This window comes from Vombatus ursinus, unplaced genomic scaffold (assembly GCF_900497805.2).
Source record: "Vombatus ursinus unplaced genomic scaffold, bare-nosed wombat genome assembly UNPS02014801.1, whole genome shotgun sequence".
In the NCBI taxonomy this organism is placed as follows: Eukaryota; Metazoa; Chordata; class Mammalia; order Diprotodontia; family Vombatidae; genus Vombatus; species Vombatus ursinus.
In genome coordinates this window covers 12,192,544-12,204,632 of record NW_020954579.1, presented here as the reverse complement: position 1 = coordinate 12,204,632, position 12,089 = coordinate 12,192,544, and the positions used below count along the sequence as shown (strand labels likewise).

At 39.0% G+C, this 12,089-nt stretch overlaps 1 protein-coding gene across 9 annotated transcripts in view; it reads right to left on the bottom strand.

Moving 5' to 3' along the window:
* Window positions 1–12,089, bottom strand: part of TANC2 (tetratricopeptide repeat, ankyrin repeat and coiled-coil containing 2) — a 519,058-nt gene that overhangs the window by 81,687 nt on the left and 425,282 nt on the right. For all 9 annotated transcript variants that reach the window (XM_027872925.1, XM_027872927.1, XM_027872928.1 and 6 more), the window contains one exon: window positions 2,135–2,366. In XM_027872925.1, the coding sequence (XP_027728726.1) occupies window positions 2,135–2,366 (232 nt within the window). The remainder of the gene's footprint in view (window positions 1–2,134; window positions 2,367–12,089) is intronic.

The following is a 12,089-nucleotide window of genomic DNA, read 5'->3' as shown; positions in this document are numbered from 1 at the left end:
TTACAGTCTTTCACAATTTGGCTATTTCTTACCTTTTCTAGTCTTCAACACCTTATTCCCATCAATATACTCTATGGTTCAGTGACACTCATCTCCTAGAAATCCCTCACAAAGACACTCCATCTCTAACTGTTCATATTCCCTGGCTGTTCCTCCATGTCTAGAATTCTCTCTTTCCTAGTCCCCATTCTTGGCTTTTTTCAAGTCTGAGCTAAAATCCCTCCTTCTACAAGAAGTCTTTGACAATCTCCCTTAATACTGGTGCCTGCCTTCTGAAATTATTTCCACTTTATCCTGTTTATATCTTGTATGTACATTTGTTTGCATATTGTCTCCTGCATTAGAATGTAAACTTCTTGAAGGCAGGGACTGTTTTTGCCTTTCTTTGTATCTTTCAGTGCTTAGCAGTGTCTGGCCCACTGTAGGGGCTTAATAAGTGCTTGTTGACTTGACACATAAGTCTTCCTGAAAGAGTTCAGTTTGACTCTGTGCAGGAAAAATCACGTGGGCAAAGACTATCTACTGTCCAGATTATGGCACAGAGTTGTTTTTCAGTGTGTATGTATTTGAGATACATAATACAGATGGATGAGTCAGGCCCACAGTTGAACAGAAATAGAGGGGGATGATTGCCCCTGGGAAACTGCAAAGTACCCAAATAACCTCAAGCTTCCTCAGAAATAAAGGCTTACCTTTTTAATATCATCATTTTACTAGTATTACTGCAAGATACAGAATGTAATATTCTAGAGAGATAAGTATCACCAGGTCAAGTAATGGGAATTTCTGGGTCAAAAAGTATAGATGTATCAACATAATTCCAAACTGCTTTACAGAATGGGTGAACCAATCCACAGATCGACCAACAGTGTATCAGTGCGCCTGCTCTTCCACAACCCTTGCAACATCGACTGATCTCATCATATCAGAGTTGTTCTGGTTTGAGTTTCTCTTACTAGTAATAATTAGGAGCAATCCTTTATACAGTTGTTAATACTTTACAATTCTTCTATTGAGAACTGTTTATATCCTTTGACCATTTGTCCACTGGTAATCCCCTCATTTCTCATGAGGAAACTGAAACCCAGACAGGCTTTATTTACTTGTCCAAAGTCACACAGGTAACAGAGTATTAAGTAGCAAATTCAGGATTGAAGCTTGGTCCTCTGACTCCAAATTTAGCACTTTTCCCACTGAACCACACACCAGCTATTTAATCAAGGTCAAAATCACTTAACCTCTCAGTGCCCTAGACAATTCAGCAACTGAATTTACAACTTTCAATCTTTTTTTTTAATCAAGTTATCTTTAAAAAGTTAACAATTTATACACTCATTGTATATTTTTCGTGCAACTTAAAAAATGAGCAAAGTAAAGGACAGAATCTTCCTGGAAGAAATAAAGGTTGCCCAGGGCAGTTAATTGTTATGTTTCTGTAATGTCTTACACATTTTCCTTGAACTTCCAGCAAAAGTGACCACACTCCTAAAAAGATCCCAATAGCTGCTTCTTAGTCAAATGAATGAGAGGTAGATTGGGAATAAGGAAGACAAAGTAGACAAGACTTAACACTGGATTTTGGGAAGCAAAAGGAAAAACTGATGTATATGAAAAGTGAACAGGCACCAATTTATTTCATCTAAATTCCTGTGGGAAAATATCAAGCATGGACCTAGTGGAGGTTCTAAACCACAGGAACTACTAGGTAAAAGCTATCACTTTACTAATATACTTTTTTATTTTAACTGTACAGCTAGATAAATAGTTTTGATATCTGCATAATAGAAATAAATTACAACTAAGAAAGAAGAATTAGCTTTTAGAAGAATGTATTTACAAAAAATGGTTCCTACAGGTATTTAGTTTTTTCAGGTAACATCCTTCAGAAGAGATTTTCTAGTACTAAAATCTTGGCAGTTTTGATGGTCACACCAGTAAGAACACTTTCCTTTATTTTCTTTCCCTTTCTTCTCCTAATTCCTAATTCTGGACAACAGATTGACAGTAAGACACCATTATATTTGGGGGTTGGGGTTAGGGGAGTGATCTCTTTTGGAAAGGGCAAACTTTGTATCAGAAGGCCTCCATCTCTCCCTCTTCTCCTACCCTCCCATCCCCCCTCCTTTTATGCTACCTTTGTGGAGGTTCTCCAGGGGCTCAAGGACTCCTCTCCGGAAAGAGGCCATGGGATCCTGCACACAAGACCGCAGGCTCAGCATGCTCTGCAGATGGGGCTCCCGAAGCAGCTGTTCCCGATACGCGACAAGTTGAGGGGAGCGGCAGAGTAGTGCAGCAACATTGTGGACAAACTCTGGTACCAAGCAGGTATAGGCATTATCTGCTTGGCAGTAGTGATAGGCAACAACCTGCAGAAAAAAGGCGATAGAAACACGTGATCTCATGAAATGAGGGAACAGTTTGTGGGATGGCCACACTCCATCCTATGTAGTTTTGACACAATTTCTCAAGTTAAAGCTAAGGAAGAACTTCCTTCCTGTTTTCCTTCCCTCCTTTTTATCTCTTATTTGGTCATAAACTCTAAGGCAGAACTTTCTAATTGTGTGCTGTGCCTGGGATCTGCCTTTCTGCCCTGACCCTTCTGCTCTGTACAGTGCCATCAACTGAACTAGCAATTATGTTCAGGAACCATGAATCCACATGAGAAAGAGCCTGGTTTGTTTTTTTTTTTTTTTTTGGTTTTGTTTTTGTTTTGTTTTGTTTTTTTTTTTACAACTGCATTAGCTTCAAATGGTACCAAGTTGAATCTCAGAAGTCACCACTTTTCTGATGATGTCATGTTATAACGTAAGCCCGGTGAGATGTGTTCTGAATTGAAAGCATCATTAAACTCTTGGAAGGAGCACAGCAGAGTGAATAAAGAGGCAGCCTCAGTCAGGAAGACCGGCATTCAAGTTCTGTCTCAGACACATATGTGCTGTGTGACGCTGGGCAAGTTACAATTTCTCAGTGCTCCCAGGCAACCTGTAATACCACTCTAAGTTGTAGAAGAGCTGCTGATCTTCATTAATGGACGGGGGTTTCCTCACTAGTAGTTTTCCTATACCAATGACATCACAAGGCAAAAAAAAAAAATAAATGAAACCTTTACTAAACACTGAAATAGTAGCATCTGTATTACATGCTGGAGACTTTAGCATTTTGAATAGATGAAGATCTTGCCCTCAAATAACTAAGAAACCAACTACTTGGGGAGCCTTGAGGCTGAGATCTAGTTCAATCAGGACATCAGAATATTAAGCCAGGGTATTATCTTCATTTTACCATGTGCCTAGGACACACCCCAGACCTTGTGGGTAGTCTAGTCATATCAGCACTCCAGTGCCAGTTATTTCTATCTTTCTCTATTAGTTCTGTGTGACCTGCCTGGAACCTTGTGACCTGGTAGATCAGATGGGATGGAACTAGCAGGTAAGATCCTCAGTTCCATAATGCTGTATCCCAGGATGAGTGGGTTGCAGAAAAAGCAACTTCTACTGAAAGTCAATAAATATTTATTGAGTACCTACTATGTACCAGGCACTCTGCAAAATTCTGAGAATACAAATGCCAAGAAGAAAAGATAGTCCCTGACTTCAAGGAGCTTGCAATCTAATGGAGAAAGATAACACACAAAAGGGAGTTGAAAAGGTGTGGGTGTAGGGAAAGTTTGGATGTCGGACAGGTCCAAAGCAGCGCAGCTGGGTGGGAAATGAAAAGATGGCTGTCAAATGGAAGTTTTGGGGAGAGCTCTCTACCTTCCAAATAAAGAAGTCCCAGGGGCAGAAGGTCCTAAAGAGTTATGAGTACTAAGGCTGATGCGATATTGAAGGATGAAGAAGTTCCTAGGGCATGATGGAGAAATCCAGAGCTATGTAGCCAGGTAGGAAATGAAGGGGTGACCTCCCCCATTTGTGTTCCCTCCTTCTTCTGGCTTGAACTATCCTAGACTCCATCCAGGATGATTGACTAGAAAGAATGCCACCATCAGAGACACCCTGGGTAATTCTCTCCCCTCTTGCCTGGGCTATTTGACTATTTAGAGGGTTTGAATGAGATAGAATTCTTTCTGATAAGATGGAGGCTACTTTTTCATTCATTTATTCATTAGGCAGATAGGATGGAACTAGCAGGAGACACCCTCAGTTCCATGATGCTGTATCCTCAGGTATGATTACCTTTTTCTGACTTCCCAAATTTTGCCTAGAATGTAGAACTTGGACTTGCTCTGATTGTTGTTGTTGATATTTCTTGTAGATCAACTGGACCTCAGGCATCCCTGCCACTGGTGAGAATGTAATCATTTCTTACACTGTCCTCTTAGGCCTCCTTGCCTCAGGGTTGGCCAGTCCAGTCCTGCACCAAGTGTTTAAAGGGCAATTTCTTTCTTCCTTCCTTCCTTTCTTTCACAACCTATTTCACCACATCTTAAAGTACTTCTTATTGACTGTTAAAGAAATCCAGGATTCATTTACATAGATGAAACTAGAGACAGGAATAATCATTAGTTATGTGGTACATATATTATGTACCTATATTGTTTCATTACCTATTGTGTCTTTAAGTATAATGTCATTTCCCTGCTTATTGCTTTTAACAATGTGTTTTTGTTGTTGCCTTATCAGAGATCACACTTGTATCCATGGTTTTTTTAATTTGCCTGAAATATAATTATGTCCAGTTCTTCATTTTAACTCTATGTGAATCTTTCGTTTCAAGTGTTTTTCTTGTAAACAACATATTTTGGGATTATGCTTTTTTTTTTGACATTCAACAGCTATTCAATATTTATTATGTACTTAACATATGCAAAGCAGTATGCTAGGATTGGGGAAGATACAAAATTTGGGCAAGACATGGTCTTTACCATCACAGAGCTCACGTTCCAGAATGAGGACAAGACACAAAAACATGATCATACAAGATGCCAGTATTACAGAATAAATGCATTAACTGTCAGGTGAGGTCACTGTCAGTCTTCAAGCAAAGGATGGATCACAACTTGCTGGGTGTGTGGTTGAGGGGATCTTTGTTCATGTATTGGTTCAACCAGAGAGCTGATGAGGCCCTGACCAACTCTGAGATTCTGGTCCTGTGCTTCCGTTTTCAGGGTGAAAGGGGAATAGAAATTAGTATGATGGAGGTGATAGTCAGTTTTTTAGGGATTGGTGGAAATTTAACAGAGGAGAGAGAAGACTCTTTCTAGCACAGCAAATAGCACAAGAAAAGACAGAAGTGTTTGGAGGTTACAGGATGTTTGCAGTGTAGTCTAGTAGTTTAGTTTATGGAGAACAAGGTGAAGCTAGACAATTACCGATAATGAAGGGCCTTGATGCTGTACAAAGAAGTTGTGACACCTAGCAGAATGTGAGCTTTGGGTGAACAAGCACTCTTATTTTTGAATCCACAACACTTCACACAATTTCTTGCATTTTGTATTGGGTCTATACCTTTGATTTAATTGGTATATGGCAATACTGACACGGGAACTCCCTCATATAACAATTACAGCTTAAGAGTTTGAGAGCTGCTCAGGCGAACGGAGTAGGTAAATGACTGAACCAGAGCTACTAAGTGCCAGAAACAGAATTTAAACACAGGTCCTCCACGAAGCCAGCCCTTTGTCCACAGCACCACACTACTTTTTTTTTGCCTAAAATGTAATGAGTGAAAAAGCATTTATTAATCACTTCTGCGCTATGTCAGGCATTATGTTAAGTATTGGGGATACACGTTTACTTAAAAAACAAGACAGTCTCTGCTTACATTCTCATGAAGGGAGATAATACTTTTAAGAGTGGTGGCCAGAGAAGGATGTTTTGGCTTGGGAGTCAAAGTGATGGTGAGTAGAGTGTCAGGGCAATTGATTAATATGGGATTATGCTTTCTAATTTATTTTGCTACCAGCCTTGATTTTATCCCATTTGTGTTTACTGTTATCATTTCCTGTTTTTCCTCCTGGTCTACGAGCAAAGAAGACTGGGGTGGACAAAGAAAGCATCTGGCTGTCACTAATAACACATATGTGAAGTTGGTCTGTTCCTACTCCTCTGCCCTCACTCTTTCCACAAGCCCAGACCCTGATCTTTGTTCGTTCCTTTCTCTTTTTAATCCTTCCATAATAAAACCTTTGAAATTGAAGCTTGTTTTGCTTGTGACTATTTCTTCTTTGGATCTACTCTCCCTCTTAGATTCTCCTCCCCCTTCCTGGTCTGTTTCCCTGCTGAGTTTAATGTACTTCCACACCACACTCTGTACACGTATGTGTGTTTCCAATCTTCCGTTAATCGTGTCAGAAAAGAGTGAGGTCATGAGACGTCTGCCCTTCCCATCCCCTCCTTCATGTTCGGGTACCCTTCTTTCGGTGCAACCCTTTTATGTAAGAGAGCAAAATTCCTCCTTCTTAATTTCCTCCCGAGGGTTTTTTCCCCCCTTCCCATTTGCAAAACCAACAGAAAAAAAAACAAAAACAAACCATCGTTTTGTGTCTCTAAGTCTCTTCGTGACCCTAAAAAACATTAGTATTCTAAAGGTACATGTCTTTTGTCTTTGTTGTTGAGTCATTTCAGTAATGTCTGAGTCTATGTGACCCCACTTGGGATTTTCTTAGCAGAAATATTGGAGTGGTTTGCTATTTCCTTTTCCAGCTCATTTTACAGATGAGAAAACTAAGGCTAAAAGGGGTGATTTGCCCAGGGTCACATAGCTAGTAAGTGTCTGAGGCCAGATTTGAACCCATGAAAATGTCCTCCTGATTTGAGGCCCAGAGCCCTATCTAGCTGCCTGTCGTTTCTCTAATAGGCTATTATTTCATCATTACTTGTCTTAACTGCTTCTAATTGCCCAAATGTATTTACCTTTAGAAATTTCTTGTATATTTGTACTTTAAAATTTCTATTCAGCACTGATATTTTTATTAGGAATGCTTAAAAGTCTTCTATTCTATTACAGATCCATTTTTTTCCCCTTGTAGGATTACACTCAGTTTTACAGGGCAAATTATTCTTGGTTGTAAGCTTTTATCTTACCCTTTGGGATAGTATATTCCAAGATTTTTTTCTCCTTTGTAGCAAGTAGCTGCTAAGTTATGGGTTATCCTGATTATGGTTCCTTGGGATTTGAATTCTTTCTTTATGGCTGTTTACAATCTATTTTCTTGGACTTGTAAATTCTGGATCAAATTTGGCCATGATATTCCTGGATTCCCCAGTTTGGGAGGGTTCTTTCAGGAGGTGGTATCAGTAGATTTTTTTCCTACCTTTACTTTGCCCCTTAGTTCTAATATACATGGGCAGTATATGATTTCTTTTATTAAAAAATTATATTATTTTTATTGATACTTTAAAAATTATATTCATGTACTCTTGTAGATTTACTGAATTGTTGGCTCATTCTTTTTTTTTCCCCAGTGAGTTCACTATTTGGGTAAGATATTCTATCTTTGGGGCAGCTAGGTGGTGCAGTGGATAGAGCACCAGCCCTGGGCTCAGGAGGACCTGAGTTCAAATCTGACCTCAGATACAAAACACTCACTAGCTGTGTGACCCTGGGCAAGTCACTTAACCCCACTGCCTAGCCAAAAAAAAAATTCTATCTTTTCTAAGCTTTTTATTTTTTTATTCTCCTTTCAATTTTTTTTTTTCCAAATTCTCATTTCATTTCTAATCTCATTTTTCGCTTCTTGTTTAATTTTCCCCAATCACTCTTATAGTCTAGATGGCTAAACCATTTTAAAAATCTGAGGCTTTGATTTTAGTTGTTGCAGGGTTACCATGTCCTTCTGGGTTTACCTTTTGGCCTATTCTTTTTTTTTTTTTTTTTTAGTGAGGTGATCGGGGTTAAGTGACTTGCCCAAAGTCACACAGCTAGTAAGTATTAAGTGTCTGAGGCTGGATTTGAACTCAGGTCCTCCTGACTCCAAGGCCAGAGCTCTATTCACTGTACAACCTAGCTGCCCCTAAAGTTACAGGTTTTTTTTGTTTTTTGGTTTTTTTTGGGGGGCAATTGGGGTTAAGCAACTTGCCCAGGGTCACACAGCTAGTAAGTGTAAAGTGTTTGGTCTGGTTTGAGGCTGGATTTGAACTCAGGTCCTCCTGACTTCAAGGCCAGTGCTCTATCCACTGCGCCACCCTTTTGGCCTATTCTTAACTAATATTAATTCTTAATCTTGTCTCTCATGTTCATCCATATTTGCAGCCTTAGTTTTTGGATTGGGATTTTGTACTTAGGTTGGTCCCCTCTAGCATTCTTGGATCCTGGGTAGGTCTTATTTGGTCCTTTCCCCTCTGTAATTTGCATGGGCTGGTTTGTATTAGCCCACATCATCTGCCTCAATCCCTTGCTTCTGTCTCAGCTTCCTGGTAGTTCACTTTGGATTCTGGCATTGGCTATACTGTCTTTTTTCTTCTTGTATGATTCCCCAATCAGAAGTTACTTATATCTCTTGCTATAAGCTGGAGTTGGAGTTCAAGCTGGTCACAGACCTTGTGCACAGTCTTCCTGGATCTTGTGATTAGGTATTGACTTAGCTCCATTTCTTGCTGTGGTTTCCTGTTGGTCCCTATTTTTCTGTGGAGGCTGGTTCTTTCTCTGGTTTCTATTTTGACATGTCAGGGCTAGGATTTGTATTCAGGTACCTGATTATTGAGGTCTGAGCTGGTTCAAAACATTCATGTTTGGGTATTGGCTGGCTCCAGGTCTGTTTGTGAAAGCTTGTCTTGGCTTCCTTGGTGGGGGCTCTTTTTTTCTTTCTCTGCCAGCTCTTGGCCTATTCAATGGAGCTCATTTAGCTTTCTTGGTGTACAACCTGCCTCTGCTGGCTTCTGGCCATCTTTCTAGGCAGTTCTGAACTGGATGGAGGAGCTGACCTCTGCTTCTTTCTTGGCTTTCTTGATCAATGACCTTTTTGGGATTCTTTCTGATATTGGCTGGGGTTCCTGTGGAAGATTTTGGCTTTTCTATGACTTTTCACATTACCCTCTTAACCAGAAATATCATAGGTTTTTTATTTTTGTTTTTTAAAAGGCAGACTCATTCTTTTCTTTAGACAAACTGGCCACTGCTTGAGAATCTTCTCTAAACATTTCAAGGAATTTCATGTAAACTATTCAGCAGCCAAAGCATTTATCCTCTTACTGAACAATGAATGTTAATGGTTATATACTCATGGATAGAGTTCTTCCCCTTTAAGAAAAAAAAAGCACAATAGCAAACTTCTGAACTTTTCATGCATATTTTACTTCAACTGGTTCCACATGTTGAGGCTTAGAATTGCTGAACAAATCAACTTTGATTCACGCACTACAGAATACAGCATGCTATCACTTTGTAAGTAAATAATCTAAAACGTGAGAAGAGAGTTATTCTTTCACTGACTACAATAAAAAACACCAGAGCCCCTGCTCTAATGGGGTCTTAGCTAACAAAGGTCAAAGCTATAGTAAAAGCTATAACTCCTTCATGCGCATTTATTTCTTTGAGCTGCAGTTTTCTGGCAACTTGCCACAGGTCTACACTAAGAACTGTAATAAATCTTAAAACTTCAATTCCTTTGAAGGAATTTGAGCAGGAAAATAATTTAACCTCTTTCTGAGATAGTGTATCTTGGCTAGAGAATAGGCTGTTGACAAGACATTTTAGAAACAGCTATATATGTATGTACAATCTGCCAAAACCATCTTGTAACAGTTCTATAAAATTTCTTACTGCCACTATCTATAATTTTCTCCCTAGATGATAACAGTAAGAAAGCTAGCTCAGGAATATTTATTTTCTTTAGGTTTTCCTTGTGGCAGAGCTCAGTGGTAGATATTGGCTCACTCTGCGCACAGTGAAGAAGTTATTATAAGCATCATCCCTCTTAGTCACTGTTACCAGAGCCTTTTAAAATCTGCTCAATTTGTACAAACCCCTCAAAACAAGTAGTTAACTACCTCCCCCTATGTGGCCCTCCCCAGCTCTGTGCCATATATACTTTGGGCCTCCTCATTACTTACATGACTTTTTAAAATTTCATTTTTATTGATGCCTTCCCTATTTTAAGTCAAGGTGTGATTTTGTAGATGTGGGAACTGTCTTCATCAGTGCAGATCATAACCTGGCTATGAATTATACTCTTAGAGAATTGCTTGTGGTTCAGAGGTTAAGTGATTAGCCTCTGGTCACCAAGCTAGTAAGTGTCAGAAGTGGGATTTAAATGCAGGCCTTCTTGACTCCCAGTCTAACACTAACTACTCTATCATGCTGTCTATCATTCCTTATACTGAATTACTTTTTCCTCTTAGGAATTCACTAGGTTACATTATAAAACATTATAAAAATAACTATCCTTTCTGGTATGAGCTTAAAAAATTTAAAAACCCTGAAAATTATAGGCTATGGTTTGTCATAGCATTTCAAGATTATTTATTTAAACTCAAAGTGAAACTATCTAAAATAGATTTTATACATCTAGAGTTAGGCTCCCTGGAGCAAGTAATAGGTACATTAAGGTGTCTTTTATAAGGTGAGGAAAAGAGTGGGCTAGTCTGCAAAAGGAAGAAAGTACAGGGGCTCTCTTTGCCCTATGAACAAAAAGTTCTTGCAACAACCCTATCTAAGGGGAGTGACAAAAAAAAAATGAAGCATGATTCAACTGAAGGAACTAGTCCAATACTGACTGACCAACAGGATCAAGCTTTAAATGAAAGCACATTATTTTTGTCAACGTTGGGCTGGCTTGCTTGCATTAGTGTGCCGTAGGCTTCTCCTTGCCATAGACAAGATCCCAACTCTCGCTGTTATATATAGAGAATGGATCTGTCACCCAAGGAATGAACCTGGGCCAGGATCAAGTTCAACCTTACATAAAGGACATGCAGCTCACGACTTGTAAGAATACACTTAGATATCAAAATTGAAAATGCATAGTGATTAATGTTTGGAACATTCTTCAAACTAACTTTAGAAATCCAGTGCTTCATCTGTCCCTTATTCCATTTTTTCTTGTCTCCCTCCCCATCTGCTTTACTGTATTTCTACAACTCAGTTCTCTTTCCAAGTCGAGGCCAAGGACTGCTCTTGCAGTCTGGAGATTCAGGGCAGGTTACCAACGATCACTATCCAAAAATCCCATCTCTCCCCAATTTAATTTCCATTCCCTACTCTGTAGATTTTGATATTTATAAGTACACTGCATACTGATTAGGCCCAGATTGTGGAGAAGAACCAAGTTTTAGCCAAGAGTAGGCTTGGAAGTCTACTATTAGTAATGACAAGTAAAATAATGGAGCATTGCCCATTAAATAGGTGAGGAGAGTAATCAAAGTATCTCTACCAAACATAGTTGCAGTGAAGTTACAGAAATAAAGAATAATCAACTCTCATATTAGTGGCGTGTCTATGTAGATAACTTTTAAAAAGAGTAAATAAATGACTGGTTACTCATGTGGAAGTCATTTTTTAATTAGTTGACTGTGTGTATTCAGATCATCAATTTGTGAGAACAAAGATAAAAATCAATGCCAAGAAAGGGAAAGGCATGCCAAAAAATGTGAGAAGATATCATGTACAATTACACCAATACATTCAAACAAATTAATGATCCTGAAAAAAGGGAAATGGAACAAAGAAAAGCCATCAATGTGGATGATCATTTCCTTCAAAAGTTTAACTGATATAAGGCAAGCCCTACAAAAAAGATTGCAAAAGAGACCAGATACCACCTGAATCAGCAAACACTAGACATTCTTGACAAGTGGAAATATATGACAGACAAGAATTGTTTAGGACAACTTCTTCCCCTGTTTAACACCAATATTCTTTCAGTGATGCTGGAGTACTACTCAGTCTCCTCTGTCGGTTCATCATCCATATCACACCCCCTTACTGTAAGTGGAGATTTCCCTAAAGTTCATTCCTGGGCTCCCTTCTATTCTTTCACTATACTCTTTCACTTTACTTTTTTACCCACTCCTATGGATTTAATTATCATCTCCATGCAGATGACTCCCAGATCTATATATCCAGTCCTATTCTCTCTTCTGAGCTGTAGTTACAGAGTTCTATTCAATACTTCAAGCTGGTTTTACTATAGGCATCTCAAACTCAACATC